At 39.2% G+C, this 22206-nt stretch overlaps 1 protein-coding gene across 1 annotated transcript; it reads right to left on the bottom strand.

Moving 5' to 3' along the window:
- Positions 1-1621: 1621 nt before the first annotated feature.
- cabp4 (calcium binding protein 4) lies at positions 1622-20112 on the bottom strand (the record flags this gene model as incomplete). Its single annotated transcript, XM_083922141.1, has 8 exons — positions 1622-1650; positions 4811-4958; positions 6563-6672; positions 10917-11060; positions 12220-12250; positions 17748-17886; positions 18238-18339; positions 20057-20112. The coding sequence occupies 8 exons, from the start codon at positions 20110-20112 to the stop codon at positions 1622-1624; spliced, it is 759 nt and encodes a 252-aa protein (XP_083778267.1).
- Positions 20113-22206: the final 2094 nt, after the last annotated feature.

Here is a 22206-nt window from a genome sequence, read left to right as displayed (position 1 = left end):
ATATCAAAACACCGAAAAAAAGTATTAATCTGCATCTTCCGAGCATCATGTTTACTTCTGACTTGCTTCTCCCACATGCTTACTATGCACTTCTTCCCCCACTGCCTCTTAGTAGTGGGAAAGCACCCTTCTGTTAAAAGCAGGCGCGCTGTGTTTCTTCCCGTTGTTTCCATTTTGACTTTCTTCCAAGTTGTCATGCAAACATCGAACATTTTAGTCCTCTCAACATCAGGTCGGAGGACAACTTGTGTAAACATCTCATCTTGATTCTATGCTTTTTAAACTTTATTTCTTCCTCTCACAGTTAACCTTAACCTTCTTTCGAAACGGTTGTTTGTTATGGACCTTTGGAGATCTTGGTGGAGTAATAGGATTTGTAAAAATGTGATTCTCTTCATGCATTACTTCTCCTCTAAACCAAAAGATTTAGCTACCCATTACTCTACCTGAAACTGAATTCATTTTTTGGGAATATATTTGTACATTCTGACCATGTTTTTTTATGAGACATTTAATGGGAATCTTGCAATATTAGGACAAATCAAAACATGACAAAAACAGCACGTATGTAATTCAACTAGTGGGCTAGCATTGTTCTTCATTCAAAGCTGCTCTGTCTACTTGGAGGGAGGACGGTACCTGCAGCGCTTCAGTCGGGACTGCATTTGCCTTACACCGTTTTGCATTGTGATTTGAATTGCACAATGTGTTTGGCTGGGTTACCATTCCTTTTTGCCATAGTGTGAAGTATGTTTAATTTGTTTTAATAGTTTAGGGCACCATTTGTTCACAATATGTAAAAATATATCCTAAAGAAACAAAATTCAAGTCAAAGCTGTTATGTGTAAATCATCTGTAAAAAGGCTTTTTGGACAGATGTTTAAGTTATCAATTTTCAGTAATAAATGCACTTCTTTTTCAATTCAAGCCTCAGTCTGCTGTTTTAAGTGTTTAATATCATGTTTGTTCTACTAAAAACAAAAAACACATTCAGCTCACAGCAGGGACTAAAGCCACCAAAATACTGGCCTCAAGAATTTCTCAATAGCACTGGACAATATTCATAACTCATCTACAAAAAAAAAGAAACAACTTCAGATATTATTTATCTAGAGTTCCAACACTCAAGAACACAACTAAACCACTATCAGATTCAAATTAAAATATTGCTCAATTCTGATTGATGCATTGTAGTATGATGATTATAGTCAGTCATAAGTCATGAGTTAAGGAAATACGTTTTAGGGCCTTATTCCCATTCATGTGCAAGATAATTAAAAACATGCTATTTAACATACAAGTTAAAATATAATCAATGGGTAAAGAAAAGGAAGCTAGTGTCACTTTGGAGACTTGAAGAGTCTGTACACTTTTTAACCACAAGAGGGTGACAGTGCATTATTGTTACATACAGTTAGGTGTTTCATAACTCACCCTTTACCCTCCGCACTTATTCAACCTAAACTTTCATTATGAAAATGTTATAATACAATTCGGCTTTTTACAATTGGACATTTCATATTAATAATGCCAGAGAAATAAATAATTACAGCAGCAGGAAGAAGACAGTGTTCATGAGTTGATGCTCAGTGTTGTATGCTTCGTCTTCTTCCATCAGAGGTCATCGTGCAGAAAGCATCATAACAAACTCTGTAGAGGGAGACAGCAGCAGATGCACCGATAAGGACTAATGACACTCTAATATCATAAAAGGACAGCATGGGATGCAGCCACATCATTTTCAGTCCATGTACTTGATACTAACACAGCTCGTGGGTTGATGTAATTACATTTTTTCCATTGTCACCAAGGTAATACAAAAGTTGAACCAGTGACTGTGTGATGTGTCAAAAGAAAAAAAGAGAAAGGATACAGGATCATTTTTGTCAAACATATAAACATGACAGTTTTTCTTTTTTTTTTTCTGTTATTGAAGCCAAGAGAGAATAACAAAAAATCCCACATTTCCAGGCTCTGTTCATCTCTTCTTGTAATTAGTAATCAGTTTGATTTCTTGTTTCTGTTCGCTGTTGCCATTAGCTATTGTGGATACACTTGTCAATCAAGACAGCAATTGATGTGTCCTGTCCATGAAAACTAGCTGCAGATAGCTTAAGGCGGGTTTCACTAAATCAATCCAGTCAATCATGTCTTCCATTTCCCATTGTCCTCCTGAAGCCGATTTTCTTCGTAAGACCTCTGATTGTAGAGGTGAATCTATTGATTGACTGAGTACTAAAGCTTAATTCCAGATTAACCCACTAACATTATCTCCTGAAGTACTCCTCAAACCATTTTCTAAAAAAAAAGAAGAAGTAAACCAGGTGGAACAGCAGGTCCTAGTCACCCTAACACTTGAGCTTGACCTGCCACCTGGGTATCTTGTTTTCTGCCATGTGCAGCTGAGCTGGACAGATACACTCAAACCCTGCCCTGGGGGCTAATTGATGATAATGAGGAGCACCTGCTTATTGATCCCTACAGGGACTGACACGCCTATTCATATGTTCCCAATAATTGTAATTGATTGGATTGCTGAGACTAGACAAACAGGATCACACCTCCAGTATAAGCCCTTTGTGTGCTGCAGCCTATAATCACAGCAACATGTAAGTGCCTGCACATTGCACATTCATCATGCGTATATTTGTGTCCCGTTGTATTATTGCGGGGTAAAATATGGTAATGACGTTTCTGCAAAGTCCTTGAGCTGCCCAAGTGTGTGTTCTTTGTGTGACATGTGACAGGTGCCCAGGCAAGTGTATTGATTGGCTTAATGTACTCCTGATTAAATTGGATTGGCCCTCCCATCTAACCCACCTTGACTTAACAATCCCTCCTTTCCCATCTCAACCTTTTCCTGCCTCATTTCTTAACCATTTTCTCCTTCCTACCCCTTCCTCCTCATTCCATTCCAACAAGAGTCATTGACCCCTCTGCTTTAGCCTCCCTAGCTCACTCTTACCTTCTCTACACCAGTGGTTACCATTTGTTTTGGTTATGACTTATTGATCACAAAGCTAAGAACAAATCTAACCTCTATCTTCTTTTGGTCTCATGTTTCAGATGCGTTATGTATGGAAAAACTGGATGTTTCTCAATTGTACTTTCAAAAGAAGAGTGTATTACTGGATTCACAGAAAGCAGAATGTTTTTTTAGGCTACTTTTAGGTAACAGTTTTTCCCCATTGCCTTAAGGGCGCGCTCACACTATCCTCCCGGACCGAGACCCGGACTTTAGGGTACTTGTCCCCCCTCCCTCTCCCCCCCGCGCCCCAGCCCCCTTTGTACTCACACTACCAGGGCCTCGGCCAATGCTTCTTGCTGTCCACACGCCTTCAAGCCGTAACACGTCACACGCATTGATCGCGCGTGTGTGGCTTTGTTTACAAATCTTTCCATAGACCTCGGAGTTTTTGTGCGTCTTGTCGACTGTTTTTGAATATTTTCATCCGACCAAATCTGCAGTAAACACAACGTGAACCTTTCACCACCATTGTTGTTGTTGTTAAATGTCCGCGCATGGTCCGTCCTTCTATTTACATGTCCGAACAGGCGGACATAACGCTACTGCCGTAGGGCTTGTGCTCGTACACGTGCGCACGCTCGTGCTCGTACATGTGCAAACGGCTCCGCTAAAGCCCACCTCTTTCAAGCGGGCCGTGGCGGCCCAGCTGGCCCCAGTTGAGCGCGGAGCGGGTGCGCTCACACTACTTAAAGGTACTAGGCTTTAGCTGAAAAACCGGTTTTGGCCGCGGCCAAAAGGATAGTGTGATCACGCTGTAAGCTAACAATAGCTAGGTTATGCATTACTTAGTTAACGTACACTAACTATAACACTTATTTGTTTGTGTATCATCTTTTATTCCTGGCCATCTGTTCCTGTGAGATATCAGTAGGCTATGTTTGCTTGTGTGCCCCACAGTGTTTGACGAGGGAAGCTCCAGTCCCAACTGCAGCTTGCCAAAATGTTCATTTGGACTTAGTTTATGCTGTTAAATATATAACCTTTTCCTGAATAAATCAACCTCATCCACCCCCCATCACGGAGCCCGTTTCCCTGTCTGAGGCCAGCTCAAGCATGTAGGCCTATGGCTGATTCTCTCTGATGTGTTTAGACATTTTGACAGGTGTTTATGCGTTTCTCCTTTACCTCGGACTCGCTCGTCTACCTCGGGTAGAAGCTAGTAGAATGTAGTAAACGAAGGGTCTCAACCTAGCACGAGCACAAGCAGCGGTTGGCGGGACGAGGCCAGATGCAGAAAATCTCAATGAAGAAGAGAGAGTAGATGTGCTTCCAGCCCCAGAGTTTTTTTTTTTTTTTTCTTTTTACTTTCTATGCGAGAAAACCATATTAAACCAAATATTATATTATATTACTCCTAGCAGAGTACCTTTTAAATATTTTAAAACATCTTTGGAGTGGGACTACTTTTTTTTTCTGTAACCTTTGCAAACAATTTCAAATAATTTTCTGTTATTTCTAGCTAACTATTTAAACTACAACAATATATCCACTGATTTTATTTATTTATTATCAGGATTTAAATGTACTTAGTTGAGACCAATCTGCAATCTTTTTAATTTAATGACAACTTCCTTTATTTTTAGTTGAGTAAGTTACATTAAGTTGTAAATTGCCAACCCTCTGGCAGCTGCAAAAGCAGGCTACCCCCTTGGTTGGGAATCACTAGCCTACTGTGCATCACTCACCCATTGTTTCATTAATTGCTGTAATGTCCTCTCACACCTTGCCTGGAGTCTATCCACCACTACCCTCCAACACTCCTCCCAATCCCCAACTGCTCACCATCAAAGTCAATGTTGCCGTCTTTGTTGAGGTCAATGTCGGTGAGGATCTCCTCCAGCTCTCCTTTCTTCAGTTTCTCCCCCAGGAGAGTCTTCATGCCCTCCTTTAACTCATCAAGTGTGATCTTTCCATCACCATCACTGTCAAACTGCAACGTGTGTGGTTAGTGGAGAGCAATGAGGTGGGGACGTGAATATGTGAGGAGAGAGAAATAAATAGATCACAGATGAAGTGTTGACACAGGGAATAAAGAAGGAAAGCACATTTTTACATTACGTTTCTATACTAAAGAGGGAGTGGAAGTTAATTACAGTACGTGATAATTAGGGTTGGAGAAAGACATAAATAGAGGGAAAGAAAGTTATCAAGAGACATGCAATCATGTCATGCAAAAAAGAGTTTCACATTTGCAGTGTATTGTTACAACATGGTTGCATGAGGTCCCTGGAAGTCTGAAAACAGCTTGGGCGTACAGATGGGGCAATGCTGACTCATGGGGTGTTAGTACTGAAGTGGGAAAAAAAAAACTTTTGAAGTGACTATGAGGGCTGAGTTTGGATGTGTTGAAAGTATATTCTCAATTGTCTCTATTTCTGTTCAGGACCGTGACAACTTGTGACAAAAAAAAAAAATACAGATGCAATGGGTATATACAATGGGACCTTGCTTTCTCAAATTAGAGAAATACAGGAGTTGCTGGTATACCTTTGCCTTGATGCCTTGTGTTATTGTGTGACTTTAGTGTTTTAGGGACCAAAAAAATGAACAAACTAACTGATCAAGGCAGTGGTAGACCAGAAACTTGCATGTTCTGCCACGTAAAAGTATTTTGTCAATGGTGTCTGGCATAGGTAACAGCTTAATTTCCCCAACGTTAAATGAAATACGTCTATCTTAGGGCCAAGTCAAGTAGTGAAAATATTCTAAGTAAAGCATACACTTAAACTGATATATTTTTTTAGGTGGCTAAAGTAGGTTTTGCTGCTGCCCTCGTCCACAGCAGTACAGTTCTTAGCTTCCATGCCTGCCAGCTTCCCCAAACTGGGGTTGACCGCCATCTACTATACATTATGCAGTGATTATGGATAAGTACAGTACTATCCATGCTTATGAAAGGAGCCAGAATGTAGTCAAACTAAATACTTGGGGCTAAATTAATTATGAATGATATTAGCATATATAGCATATTGTATTCTGTAATGTCTTCAGTTATAATCATTAAGAGCATATTATCAGTGTTTTCAGTTTCTCAGTAACCGTTAAAAACCTCTCATGCTGTGTGACGCTTTCAATGAAGGTGTGTGAAGCTGTGCTTATAAATAACATGATTTCCTCATTTGTTTTGCTTGGTTGGAGACTATATGTCACACCACGGGGCTTGGCTGTGGGTGACAATCAATTCAGCATGTGTACCTGCTACTGTATTGACGTCAAAGTGGCCATCTCAACAGATACTTCTTTCAGACCAATGATGCAAAAATTAACAGGTGAGTCAGAAGTCTAAAATATAAATGGTGGCACTATAAATGACCAGGCTCCCTAAAAATATCATTCCCCTCAAACCTTTTTTTCTGCATTCATAGCCAGCTAGCCCTATTCTCTCAGACTTCTTTACAAGTGAGAGCCATACACTCATGGTACCCTCTAAGGAAAGGTCCTGTTGCACATCTCAAAGTGCTGTCACAGTAGCAGGCCCCTTATCGCTTGCTTGAAGTCACACTTCTATAGAGTACCAAGCCGGGGATGTCTTACCTGTTTGAAGGCGCAGCGCAGCTCCTTCAGCCCGACCATATGAGCCGTCTCAGCCAGCATCCTCGGTCCCATTAACTCACAGAAATCATCAAAGTCTACATGACCACCCCCTGCAGAAAGACAGAGGACACACACATAGCCTGGATGTAGACATACACACACACACACACACACACACACACACACACATATATGCACAGCTTGACTACAGAGATATAACTTCTGCCTCCCTGTCTCGGCTAGACATTTGGATTCATGCATTGGGTGTCAGAGGATTTCGGTGCTTTTGTGTATTTATTTGCCTGGTAACCAAAACAGTGAAGTTACAGGCCATGAAAAACAAAAAGAAATAAGCCGAAAGATGCTTAAACCCTTGATAAAGTTTACTAAATATTGATCATAAGTATATATTGTATTATAAGCATAAGTAATAGGTGCACCATGTACTGAGGTATTACAAGCAAATGTACATATATGCTGAAAGGCCCCTTTCAGTGTGTTTCATATTTCAAACCACCAACCACCATCAAACCACTGTATTACTACTACATACGTTAAGGTTCATGGCATCATGCTCAAACTGGAATGCTCAGTGAAAGATCAAAAAGATCAATGTCCGACAATTTAAATGTGACATGACAGGGTTTGAATTTCTCTTTTAAACTCTCTCCTTTCCTTTCTTTATTTATACCTTTGCCCTTACAGTATGAAACCTTGGCACACTGTCGCCACTTTTACCAGCAAGTTTATTTTAAATAAGTGTTTCAGGTAGATAAATGTAGAACAATCATAATTTCTGAGCTTGTCTAATTTTAAATGTGAAATTACAATGTGAATAAGGGAAACTAACTGTCAAGTAAATGTAGTGGATTAAAGGAACAATATCTCCCTGTAAAAGATAGTGGTGCAGTTACCCAGACTACGTAATGGAAACATTCATTATATTACAAATAGCAGTTTAACCTGCACTTTAATATTGTACTTATTGTACCGTATAGTATTAATGCACCTCCTGATTTAATACCAGGCTTCTACAGTATTTGAAAAGTTTATGAATGTTCTCAGTGCATGGGTGTGATAACAATGCATTGATCTATTTGCTCATTATGTTTCCCAGTTAGAACTGCAGTTTTGTATTGTTTGATCTCCATGGTAATTATCAAAACAGACTGATACAATGGGAGGGATCATGTTAGTTTGACAAAAGACAGGCTTATTCAATAGTGTGGACCAATAGACTCGTCCTGTTTTCATTATCTGGGTCTTTGGTGGATGTGAAAGACATCTTCAATAAAGCCATGCTGTCCTTGTGTGGTTAGAAAATGTAATCAGGGCTCACAGTGTCAGGACTGTTGAGGATGAAAATTAAACCATGGCAAACTGTTCTTGCATGGAAAACATGTAATGCATGTGACAAATATTGAAACTAATGTGTAAAACTATCATCTGCAAGTTACATCAGTAGCTGAAGGATCCTGAAATAAGACCATTAATTCTATGGTTTTTGAGTTAGTAACAAATGTTGCCTCAAGGTACGGTATATTTTTTGGCTGACTGGGTTTACCCTTGTGAAGCAGCAGTCTTTGGGGGATTTCTGACACCTTGAAGAAATGTGCCTTAAGTGGGTCAGTTTATAATCATGGAGTGGGAACATTCTCCCAAAAGTTTTGGGAGATTATTGTTATTATTTTAATTGATAGTGCAATGCTAATTATATAAAAAAAAAAAGACTGCATTTCATGGTATTAGTGGCTCTGAAGGGATTATGCTACAGAGATTAAGTTAGGGATATATGAAGCTCATTCTACCTTATGGGTCAAATTAAGGCATCAATGAACAGATGAATAATTCATATTATACAGTTTGCAACATAGCAGAAAATATCAAATGTAGTCACTCACCACCACCAAAGCCATGATGTTATGAATGTTTCTCTTAGTGTCCCTTAAGAGCTATGAAATGCTTTTCTACACAATTTGGTGCATCCTATGTATTTGGTTTCTGCTTGTACACTTATATATTGAAGTGTGTAAGGCTTATAATTCTTTTAAACATTACGTTACATCAAGGTAAAGTGGCAATTATATATGTTTTTACACACATTTCCCTGTGAGTCATCATAACGTATTTGGTATCCCTTTGAATCTTGAATATAAAGCTCTGTAATCCTACTCCTTGAACATTGTAACATTAATGTGAGGTTAATGTAACAGTGGCTCTCTCAATCCTGGTTTTAGACATCCCTGCTGTTGTCATTTTAACCATCAAATCAGGAGATTATTTACACCTGGGAGAACAGGTGAAGCTAATTAGCTGGTAGGAAAGAAGCCAGCTGTACCCTGGTCCCAGAGGATCACAGCTGAGAGACACTTTTGTACCCAACGTGATGCAACTGTTGTTTCCAATATATAATCCAAAATTTTCCTCATTATCGTTGTGCTGTTGTCCTTGGAGCTGCAAGTGTAAATGCATCCTGAGTTCTGTCTATTTTTCAAAGCAGGCGTATTCACATAGATGTCTGTATACGATAAATATCACAAAGCCTCTCATTATTATTATTAACACACACCTTGGTTCAGCCATTTCCAAAAACAAGTTAGTTATCTCTGATGGTATCTTGCCTGTTTGGGTTTATTTGCCTACACCTCTACGTCACAACAATGGTGGTAATGACAAGACATTCAACATCCCTTTCCAAAAACAATGTACCATTACTACGTATAGCTATCTGGACCATTTCCTCAGTAGAAAATTAAGCAAATAGGGAAACAAAATATTAGAGATATGGACATTGCAATAATGTCACAGTGTTCTGTTCATTTATTGTGCAATGTATGAGGCCCTCATTGATTTGCACTTGTCTACATGTGGATTGTTGTTGTTTTTTAATTTTTCTCTATTTATTGACTTCAGTTTTTATTGTTTCTATTTATTGATCTGTTTGTATTGCCTATATTTATTATCTCTATTGTAAGTGCAGCTAAAGTTGTCAGCGCCGGACTCCAAGAAACATTTAGCAAAGGGGACAATAACATATAATATAATTGAATTGAATTGAATATTATGGGGAAATGGTAATTTAAAAATGAAATCACATTCTAGTCATATGTTTGTAGAAATATCAGAAACGCTCCTTCTCATCTCAGCCGCTGGGGGGAGTGTCCCCGCCTGTGTTTGACTGACAGCAGAGACAAACTAAAACAAGTTGCACTATGGTTAGAAGTCATGGACAAAGTGTTTGTTTGTTTGTTTTTTTTAAAGCTAGGGTATTGAAGAGTGAGGACACCTAATAGCCCCAAAATGACATTCCCAGGTAAGTTTACATGCTGTTCAATGTACCAACGTTACCTGCTGCGGAGAAGCTAATTAGCATCACAGCACGTTGGCAGCGCGCTTCGAGCTTAGACGTGTGTTCAGGTGTATGTTAGCTCAGAAGGAAACTTTTGTAAGAAAGCTAATATTGTTATTGTTGTTGTTGTTGTTGTTGTTGAAAGTCTGTGACTCTTTTGTTGTGTAGCCAGATGCTGTCTGGCTGTTTTGGGTTCTGAACACCAAACGTGATGCAGCCTAGAGGAGCAGATACTGTATGTGCTGCAGCAGTTTGAACCTTTTAACTCCATTTATTGTCAAAAGGTGCTATGCACAATATTTATAAGATTAATTATTGTTATTATTATCATTGTTATCATTATTATTATTATTTTAAACATTGTTATTGTTATTGTTATTATTATTATTAACATCATCAAATCATCAGAAATACCTGCAGACTCATTTAAATGAGGCTTGGTAATTATCTGCATGAGTTTATAATAATCACACAAGCTGAATAGTACAATCCAGTAAATATTAAGTGCAATCAGTTTTAGTCATACATAAACCACTTGAGTCAGTAGAGCAGGAGCTAGCTCTCCAGGTTTATGGAGAAAACAAAATCAATGCAGGCATGATTCATGTTCAACTTAAAAACACTCACCATTCAGTAAAAACAAACACATCCTCATTAAGAGTTGAGAGAGGAAAAGTTAGATCTCAACTCAACATGCGCTCCTCCATGCAGACTCACACTCGTACACCCCTGCACCTGCTGTGTGGGAGCCATTAATCAGTCTGCTAAAATGTCCCCAATGTCCCCAACTTCAAAGACAAACATCAGTTCCTCACGGACTCATAGGAAAGAACACGCACATATGCAAGTACATGTGTTTGTGCAACAGTCACAGACCCATTACTCAGGCTTTCACACCTACTCACTTCAGCAGGACACCATCACTCATGAACACATGCTTTAACCACTCAGGAAGAAATGAAAACCATACACACAAACACACAAACTGTATGGATAAATACACACATTTCATCTTGATTTGCTGGATGATCTCAATGAGTTCCATCTCTGTAGGCATGTAGCCCATGGTCCGCATGCAGTCTGCGATGTCTTTGTAATGAATGAAGCCATCCGCATCGTAGTCAAATTCCTTGAAAGCCACCTGGAGCTCTGACAGACAAACAAATCACAGCAATTGCAACAAATCGTAGCGTCAAACACAAAAACATATACAGTTTGGGCACAGATATATAGTGATAGATAAATAGATAAGGGAAGGACATTTTTTGTCACTCTCTAATGCATCACATGAATACATAGATACATAAATACATTATACACCACAGCATGACCAAATGAAAGATACCAGATACATCCACACACATACACACAGCACTTGCACAAACAAGAGTTATGTGTATTTTGTGAAATGGAATGCACCTGCCCTTGTTCACTTCAGCCCAGACTATCATGAATCTGCCACCAGTTGTAGATTTAGCGCTGTACTGCTTCTTACCAAAAAATCTGAAATACCTTTAGACTAATTTCAATGAGATGAAGGTTTTTTTCCACGGATGACTGAAATATGTCGGCACTGTCTACACTTTGTAAACAGCTGCATCATCTTTGATTTAGAAACTTCTGTTTTTGATCTGTATCATGATTATCATCATCATTATTGCTATGATATATTGCAAAATAACATTTATTCCATGTGTTTACAGATAATGTTGGCACCACACAAGTCAAGTATAGATATATAAAAGTAAACTTAATATTTACTGCAGCTAGTCATGTTTCAGTAAAATATGAAGCTATCAATGAGATTTCTTCAGAAACTATCTGCGAAATAGGTGCAGCCCACACATGTAGGAATACAGACTTATAACATGCTGAAGTTTTTTAATGATGATAAAACGTTGCTTTATTTATCTCAGCCAACTTTGGAGATGTACTCTGGAAACCTCTGATACATCTGGATTGTGTTTGACTGGAATTGCTGCTGTTCTGCTGCTGTTGACGAAATTTTATTTGGATGAACACTGGTCAGGCTTTTAATGCTCGAAAAGAAGATGGCGAGCTGATGCTGAACTGTGAACACTCTTAAGCCGACCTCCCTAGGAAAACCTAACGATAGGCTGCCCCAATCATTGTGTTTAATCGTTTTTGTAGCACTGAGTTATTGGCAAACATTTCAAGACAGCCTGAGTCAATCTTTTACTTAAATAACGAAGAGAAGCATAAAAAAATCAATGCGCTTTGATAAAGCTGTGCATTGACTATTAATTTATCATGTGTTTGCATCATAATTACACCAACAGCATCTTACCATCTAACTCCTCTGGCATCAGCTCTCTCTCCTGTGATGAGGGAAGAAAAAGAAAAAGACAGTGGAAATAATAATAATACAAGACAGCATCAGAGGACAGGATGTAAAATCAGGGTGGCTTTAAAACGGCAAATTCTCTTGAGAAATATCCCAGTGATAATCTGTTTTTGACTACCAAATTAGAATAACATGCATATCATGTCAACATTGCCACATGCTGACAGTAAACTCAATGGGATTTCACCCCGGACATGTCTTTCTAATTTGCAAAAGGACACAATACCACCACACACTCCGACATGCACGCGCACACGCATGCTACATCTGCAGCATCCTGAGGGATCATGCAGCATAAACTCAAGTCTGTGTGCATGAAAAATAAACACCCACGCACAACCACGTGACAGTGAGTTGCACAAACCTTGCACTGTCGCAAAGAAATGGAAACATGTAAACTAAGACACAGATTTGCATAAAGCCTTGTGTGTGAAACACATTCAGCATTCTCTGCTTTTTTTTAAATTTGCCAAGGGTGATCTCTCCCCCTCTTTCTCCCTCTTGCGTTCCCCTTTTTTCATGTGTTTGTAGGGACGTTGAGGCAGAGCTAGCAGCAAAATCTCAACATAGTCATTAAGAGTAATGAGTTGCATTGAAATTTAGGTGTCCTGCTAAAGGCTTTAAATAGCAACATGATATTTCTAGCATGAAATAGCCTGAGATTTCAGTGGCTGCAGGCAGACAATTTTGATACACATTATAATTGATGACATGCATGAATGTTTTCTTATTTTTCTCTTATGTTTGTTCTTGCACAAAGCAAAAAGAAGGAAATAAAAAAATCCTATGTGGGATTCATGAAATGTGCGCTGACAGGCAGTCTGTTCTGACATTCCTGAGCATGTCGATGATTCGCATTTGATCTTAAAGACTTCAGTGCTGTGTGCAAACCACAAACCAACAAGCCGCTGACATTTAACACGTTACGTTAAACTCAAACAGCAAAAGAGAAAGAAAGAAGAAGGAAATGGAAATTCCTCATAAGAATAAGAAATATCAAAGGAACAAACTTTACTCCTGCAGAGGTACAACCTTAACTTAATGAAGTTTGGTTAAGAAGACTGAGCATATTTAATCCACCTTTTCACAAATTAATGACACATTAATGACATGAATGATTGGCTTTTGTGCTGTTGGAACATGTGGGAAATAGACAAGTATTGCTAAATGCCACAAAAGTTCTTAAATTATAATAATTTAAGATCAAATTTGTGCATAAAAATGTTTCATGCATGAGGCCCAATGTTCCAATTAGCATATTTGTTAACATGTACTGACTTGAATTCACATATGTAAAGCTTTGATATTGAAAGATCCCAAAATGAATTCATCCAGTCAATAATGCCTTTTAAAATACTCATTCCTGTGCCAACAGCATCTCGACTATCTAGGGCTTACTAACAATGTGAAACTCTCCTGCTGAAGTGTCATCACATCCACAGGGGAGGCAAGACACGCGCAAACTCAGTCATCCTAGTATAGAGCAACCAAGTCTGACATATGGAGATATCGCTTTGCACAAAAAAGGCACAAGCCTGAGGATGTATAAGTTCAAAGAAACAAGACTGACACACAAGCTTATGAAAGCTCTGATTATTACAAGCACACATTTGCTGTGGGCTTTTTTCTCCTTCCTGATATGCAGTAAGGAAAAAATATTAAGGCTGAGATAAAGAAATACTAGCAGAGGTGTAAGTAACATATGTATCCAATATGTACTATAATTTCTGTTATGTCAGATTCTACTTTTATTCCATTTAACTTCAAATGGAAATTTAGCCATTTTTGCCTTATTGCATTATGTGATTTCTGTAGCAACTACATATAAGATTTTAAATGAAGAACTTAAAAATATATATTGCACTGTTAAGAGTATGATATAGAAGAGCCTTGAACATAGCCTTGAATGTTGAAATAGTTTAAATGCGTCAGCTTCGCATGTTTTTCCTTTGATCAAATCTAATGCTCATTTCTATCCTTTTTTTAATGCAGCTTCCTGCTATTAATCCAGCATCTTCTTCTATTCTATGACGAAACTGAGTTTTCAGCCGTCAGTTTTTATTTTTTACTACTGAAAAAATAAAGGATATGAAGACAAAAAACAGAGCAGCAGTGGAACTGAAATGCAAAGATAAGTGCAATATTTCCCTCCTAATACATGTTGGCAATCAGGGTGGCTAATACATAAATCATACAAGGTCATCCTGCTCAAGTGCACAATAGCTTCAGGAAAAGGGAAGGCCCCCATAGTTTATTTGGAAGCTGCTCCGCATGGCAACAGTTCAAATGATTATTCACTGTATAATATTGCCAACAGAGTTCAAACACAAATGCAATGCCAAGATGCAGTTGCATCTAGAGTTACCTCCCCGCATGTGTACTCTGCCTCAAATACAAAAAAAAATGCTTTTTAAGTTTTAATAGGATTTTAGATGCTACAGTTAGAGAAAAACAACCTCCAGGAGCGCTGTTACCCTGCACAGGATCATCCAGTCTACAAGGGCATATTAAGATAGCAAGGTCAACACATTAATTGGATTTTTTTTCATCCAGAAAGGATTAGACAGCATACCATGCAGACATGTCAGAACGAGCCCATTAACAGTTAATTTCATTGTTCATCACATGGTCCATTGAGAAGCCTCTGCTTTGTTAGCATGATACATGAACACATATAAGACTTATGTGACAAACACATGTGGTCCTCAGGTGGGAAATACACTTACAAATACAGTCATACTATGCACATATGATGGTCATTGATGGATATGCTTGATTTTGCTTCACATCTGTCCTCTACTGTGTCTCTGACGTGTAAATGCATCAATTGTTTTTCTTTAGCTATTCGTCTCTCCAGGCCCCTTTTTCAATTGGATCTAATGAAGGCTGACAGTGAACCTTGCTAAGGGGGTTATTAATACTTGTGTTGAGGCAGGGATGAGGACTGAGGGATGGATAGTCTCCCTGCCTCAGTGTCAGGGCAGTAACCAAAACAGTGCGTCCTCTGTCCTGTCGATACGATGCAAACCTCTCTACCTGGCTACTAGTAAATTCAACCCAGGGGCTGTCAGTAAAACAAGGCAGATCAGTCATGGCAGGTGAGGTAGTAACTCAGAGAAGGATGTGGAAGGGGAGTCCACAATAGCCCAAGGTCACTGTGAAACAGTTGTCATTTCACATAAATTGCTTTAAAACAATGAAACGGTCCCACTAGTTGTTAAGGAATCTGGCTATGAAATATCATTAAAACATTTTTTTTTTGGCAAACGACTCCCCTTGGTGTAGATTTCTATTGTGTTATTATGTTATCTTTAACACTAAATCCCTCTTCTGTGATGAAATAATTTATGGAAAAGCCTCCGGCTCTACTTTGTGGTCTTGCCAGGGTTCCATACAGTACCAAGTTTAAAATGATCAACATATAGTATATAATAATAATAATAATAATAATAATAATAATAATAATAATAATAATAATAATACCCCGTTTAGTTCTAGAAATTACACTCTATAAGCACTAAACAATTAAACACATAATTGTGGGACCACAATAAAATAAGAGGAATCATGAAGTGACAAAAGACCATTGTTCTGACTAATGAGCCTCCATTATCACTATTACACATAAAAAATTAATATATATTTTTTGCCATGACAACACAGCCATTCAGCTAAAGTCTTACTCTGTCTCCTACTTTTTCAAACACCACCTTCATTACTTTGGTTTAAGGACTGCATTGATCCACTTGACTACAGTGCTGAAATTACAAACTTTTATAAAGATTTGTATTATACATAAATGACACTCTCTCTATATAAATCACCTAATGTTTTTAACTGAAATGATGAAGGTGCCATTGAGCTGGATCATTCCATTGGCTCATTTCCAGTTGTAATTTTTCCAAATATGCAGTAATGACCTGCAGCAATCTGGGATCAGGCGCAAGCAGACCAGTGCTTCACTTGAACCAGCCACAGCATTAATGGAAGCCAGCCCACTGTACAGGCAGTAAATCATCTGTGAAGTGAAATTACTGGAGTGACTTCTTGGAAAGGATGATTCTTTAGAGGATGAGGTAACACCCCTCAGTCCTGATCAAATGGTTTCATGTTTGATTGAATAAAGGTGGGTAGTGATATTGACTTTTCAAAATCGTTTGACCTATATCAATATCAGCAATTACTATTTTGTTAACAGGCCATTCATTCTTGGATAGTCATGGTCCACTGCAGAAGGGTACAACCAGTGTCTGGATTTTCAATCGATAGTTACCACTGAGAATCAGCTGAACAAATGGATCCATTCTTCATTCTGTATAACTTTTAAAGTCAATGTGTTGTTTCACCCGGCTATGGCTCACTCAGTCTATAAACCTCCACATTAATAACCTTTCTTCTCCAGTCTCTTCCAACTATCTCTCTAAGAGACACAAATGTCCTTTTCACAACACCATAGTATACTGTCGGTCTAGTCTATTGTATATTCTAGGTCATTTTTATTTCATTTCAGGAGTTTTTATTTTGTCAGTTTCTAGTATCGACTGTTGGTCAGGCCAGAATGAATGTACAGCCAATAATAATAACTGGCTAGCTAGATAGATGTTATTATGAAAAGTGGCCTTACAAAAATAAAACAGTAATTGGGAATAATGACATTGTGAAAAAAAACCCTGCTGGAATGAAATTTCATGGTTATTTTCTTTACTTTCTCTGTAGTCGCGAACAGTCTCTTAGGAACAGGTAGATGTGTCAGGAATCAGTTAACATGATGTTGACATGTTTTGATCTTTCAAACAGCTTTCCTGTAACATCATTAGTTTAACTGATGCAACTGTGTAATCAGTTGGCATACCTGCTGTTTATTAAACTAAACTAAAATAAGCGTGTGTGTGTGTGTGTGTGCAAGTTTTTTAAACGTGGGAAAATAAAAATAGGCAAAAGACTCCTTTTCCATTTCCAGCAGACTAATGACTTTTAGTTTTTTTTTTTCTCCTGGTGTGTCACATGCAACATCACAAACACAACGGGTCAATAAACAATCTGTTTTACGTCTTATTTATTCAGTCTCTTTTTCAATTTCAGTGAATACTTAATCGGAGTGATGTTTGAGCACTGATTGGGCAGAGACGGACAGAATTTGTGGCCGAGATGACAGAGACGCAGAAGTTACTGATGGAGGCACATGTCAAAAACGCTCCAGGAAAGATGGGTAAGTTAAAGTGTCATGGATGTCATGTTTCCGTATCTGTTGATTGGAGCTGAGGCCGTTAAACCAGTGACTAATGCTGATTGTAACCTTTCCCACTGACGAAAGAAGCCAGATGTTAGTGGGTGGTAGTAGGTGTTTTTATCCGGTGGGTAAGGGGCATAAATGTTGTTTCATGACACATCTACCAGCTCCTGATGAGGGTTTTATAAAAACTGAAAGCTAGAAACCGCGAGTATGAGAGGTAATTGGCTGTAAAACTGACCTGTCCAAAGAGCTTATTGAGGAAGGAAATGTAGGCAGCGGCCACCACTGAGCTGTTGCTGAGACTCCTTTTACTGTGCCGACGTCCCTCCTCCTCTCCAGAGCTCTTCCCTTGGTCTGAGGGAGACTGTGACTTTGAGCTGCGAAGTGTGCATTTGCGTGTCAGTTGTTGAAAGCTGTCATCATCAAAGCCAGGCCTATAATTTTCCCTCCTCACTTACTTTAACAAACACACTTAAACGCCTTTTGCTTGATTATTCCATACAGCCTCCCTTGAAATGAAATGATTGAAAAACGTCAGCACTCCAATCACCTGACTCACTAAAAAAAGGGTGTGTTTCTGAGTACAAGTTTGAAATTCGGAAGGCTTGTTTTGCAGCTGACATACCAATTGATGAAACTAATTGGATACAAAAATCTACACAACCTACAGTACACAACCCACTCCCCTTGTACAAATCAATGTTGATTAGTAACAAAATCGCAATAACCAGAATTTCTTGGAGAGGCTGAGCTGAAGAGCCTTGTTCTTGAATCTCCCAGAGGCGGGCGATCTGCCAGCAGCTGCACCCCTCCCCCCTCGTGAAGACATGCTAGGAGAGAAAGAAGCCTTAATCACAGCGGGTTTTCACCAGCCGCCGAAGCACTGCATTTGATATATCTAGAGACGTGCAAGCAGGCTGTTTCCAGGAGCACATTTTTTCTCTGCCCTGGTCAACAGGCGAATTTGCTCCTCTGGTGTGTGTGTGTGTGTGTGTGTGTGTGTGTGTGTGTGTGTGTGTGTGTGTGTGTGTGTGTGTGTGTGTGTGTGTGTGTGTGTGTGTGTGTGTGTGTGTGTGTGTGTGTGTGTGTGTGTGTGTGTGTGTGTGTGTGTGTGTGTGTGTGTGTGTGTGTGTGTCTGTGTGTGTGTGTGTGTCTGACTGTGAGAGACTGTGACTCAGGCTATCTTCGGGACACATTTCAGACAGACAGCCTACATGTTCGTCTCTGTCGCTCTCTGTTCAGACACAATTAATTGACAAATGTGTGGAACAAGTAAGTTATTTGGGGCGCACTCACACTTGGCCCAGATGATCTTAGTCGTGCTTTAGCGTGATTGCCCTCTGGCCCAGGCCCGCTTGCACTTAGGGTGCACTCACACTTGCCATTCATACCGTGCCCAAGAACAAATGATAGATGCACGAAAGTCTAGTTCATTTGATCAGTTTACAACTGCTCGTTCCTAGGCACGGTGCGCTTCCCAGCAGCGGATTGGATAAGAGAGGTGGGTTTTTAGTAAAGCAGGGATGCACGAACGGATGTACGCACATGCGCACGTGTACAAGCACGAGTGTTTACTGCAGATTTTGTCAGTTGAAAATATTCAAAAGCAGTTGGACAACGAAAAAAAAGAGGGGTGATGATGTTTATAAGCAAGAGGCATTCAAGCCGAGGCTCGGATCATTTCTAGTAATGTGAGTGCAAGTGCAGTCGTAAAAATAATCTTAGGACCACTGTCAATGCTCGTACATGTGTGTCCGTGGTTTACTAAAGCGCACCTCTCTCGCTAAGAAGCGCGCCATGCCTAGGCGCAGAACAGTGGTCACACTGGAAAAAACGAACTAGACTTGTGCCATCATTCGTGCTCAGGCACAGTACGATTGGCAAGTGTAAGTGCACCCTTAAACAACAATCACAAACAGCAGTTACACAGGGCTATTTTAAAATAAATATAGTAAATGATCTATTGATTGACCTGTTTCCTCATGGAAAAGAGGGGAATTAAAACTCTTGGCTCTTTGGTGACTGGTGGAAACCCGGCCTTAATCATTTCACAGTGCACTACTGTAAATGTCTCTTATATAAGTACTTTTTAAAAGGTTTCTTATAACCAACAATAAAAATCTGATGGACAGCAGCAACAATGAGACACTATTGTTTGAACTTTTGGAAGTTTGAAGATGATTTTACCCAGAAACTTAGTAAAAATGTTTGCAAAGCAGGCTAGACCATCTCTCCCTCTACCTCCTGATTAACTGCTCACTCGTTATGTGAGTCACTTTATGAGAAATACATTTGGGGGTATGTCTCTTGTTTATGATTAGAGCCCCAGATTGTGATTTAGACTGATGCAATGTGTTAAAATAAAAACCTTATTACGTACAGGATTAAAGCTCACAACCTCAACCTTGATTTTGCTTTTAATTAGATGATTGATAAACTTTGTAAGTGTATTAATTTCATCTCATCTTCTACCGCTTATCCGGGGTCGGGTCTTGGGGGCAGCAGCTTTAGCATTTTCTCCATTAATTCTGGTTACATCTCACTGACCTGGCAGTAGAGGGTGATCTACTTTCTGGTCCTCCCTTTGCACCTTTCACAGACATCCTGGATGGAAGAAAAACATTTAGAAAGGGATGTAAGTGTAGGGAAAATATCTCCTAATGGAACAGTGAAAAGAGATGAAGAAGACTCCAAGATTCCAAAAAGTTAAATATTAGGGACAGGCGTGAGTGATCGATTCCTCAAGTAATCTTCGTTTCAAATGAACTCAAATTGATAAACAACGGCAACCCTTGCCTCTGCGTTTAACAAGAGACACAAACGCCTTTGATTTTTGGAACCTACATGACAGGGGTTACAAGCACAGAGGCACCGGGCACCCTCTTCAGGGAGGACTCTCTCTCTCTCTCTCTCTCTCTCTCTCTCTCTCTCTCTCTCTCTCTCTATATATATATATATATATATATATATTTCAAATATATAGTTTGAAAATATGGGTGTCAACGAGCTAGAAGGTTGTTTCAGTGAGCCATGCATTCGCCCTCAGAAAACCCCACTGGAGTGGTGGAAGTCCAACAGGCACCTGTACAAAAGCGTTTTGGCGAAGCAGCACCTGCTAATACCTGCCACCTCTTTGCCTGGGGAGCGCCTGTTCTCCACAGTGGGACTGATCATTAACCGAATGGGAACGTAATTTAATTACATTTTTTGTAAGGAAACAATGTTTTGAAGTTGTGGTTGGGAAAAAAAATAAATCTTTAAAGGGTAACTGTGACTGTTTTGATTGAGAATAAGCAGTAGGTGTTGGGTAGGCTGTATTGCTGTGCATCATTGTTCCTGTAGGAAGATGTGTTGCGTTCTAAAAGTAGATTTGGATTGATGCAATCCCTCGATCTTGGAATTAACTACTCTTAGCCATCCATACTAAATATGCATTTTGGACCGAATAATTCTAATAATCAACATCATTAGAGCTGAACCCATCTGCTTTTGTTTTGATGATTCAGTCCTTTCTTCCCCTTACTTGCGTCATTCATTGTTACACTCGGAGTACATTTTTTTTGTAGGTGTTTTGCATCCAGCTTATTTTTAAAAACAGATATCGGCATATAAATGCAGTTAAATTTAATACAACTAATAATGGCTAATTAATTATCAGACAATAGCTGATTGGTTCCAAGGTGGCAGTCTGGACAATGCAAAATGCCTTTTTTGCAGCATTCAACCAAAGCTTGCATTCATATGCAGATATCTGTTTATGGAGATTAAAGCTGCATTATTGACCTCATAACGTTGCTATACAGTAGCATATGTGTAAGCAAACATTTTCTATCTACACGTCCATTATTGGCATTCATTTGCAGTTCTGTTTCTGGGAACATGATGAATTCATGTATTTGTGTTTTTGGTTTTGCTTTCCATCAACTCATGGGCAAAATTATTAGCTTTGTTTCCTTTACTATCCTCTACGTGAGCAAGTTGCAAACTTTGTGTATCTGCCATTGGATGCTTGGCAGGTAGTTGCTAAAAACAGCTATCTGCTCGGATAGGAAATTAGGGTGATGGATAACACTCAGTCAATTGATTTAATATTCATATTGCAATACTGATCAGAGCAGCTACAACTGTTAGAATAGAATAAAATTCCACAAAATCTCTAGTTCGTTAAACAAGAGACACAGGTGCTGTTTAAACTACGATTACTACATCCTGAGCGAGACGGGGGAGGACTCTCTTTAATCCAATTAAGAGACAGAGTAATTTGGACAAGAGGGCACACCCAAACAATAAAATTAAAATGATACACAAAGAGTAAAATTGAGTGGGAAGCCCAAGATGAATGGATCAAGGGAGCGGAGAGGAACAATGGTGTGTAAAAAAACGGATAGAGGGTAGTGTGTAATAGAGGAAGATGATGAAGAGAAAGAAAAAGGGAATAAATGTCAACCACATGTGTAGGACTTTCAGAGGAAGAGAAAGAGTGACTTATGGCTGCTTGATATGTAGATTAATGTTCTGTCATGGACCTCTGCGGTTCTGGCTATCAACTCCTGATGATGAACGGCCGTACTCGGCACTGATGTGCTATAAACATAACGTCTCACTCCGCCATCTTGCATGCCGCGAAGACGTCACCAAGACAGATAACCAAGATCTACTCCAGCATTCGCAATTCATGGCCGTGTAGACACCGAGGG

Source organism: Echiichthys vipera (genome assembly GCF_963691815.1).
Source record: "Echiichthys vipera genome assembly, chromosome: 2".
Classification (NCBI taxonomy): domain Eukaryota; kingdom Metazoa; phylum Chordata; class Actinopteri; order Perciformes; family Trachinidae; genus Echiichthys; species Echiichthys vipera.
This window is presented reverse-complemented; position numbering and strand designations above follow the sequence as displayed.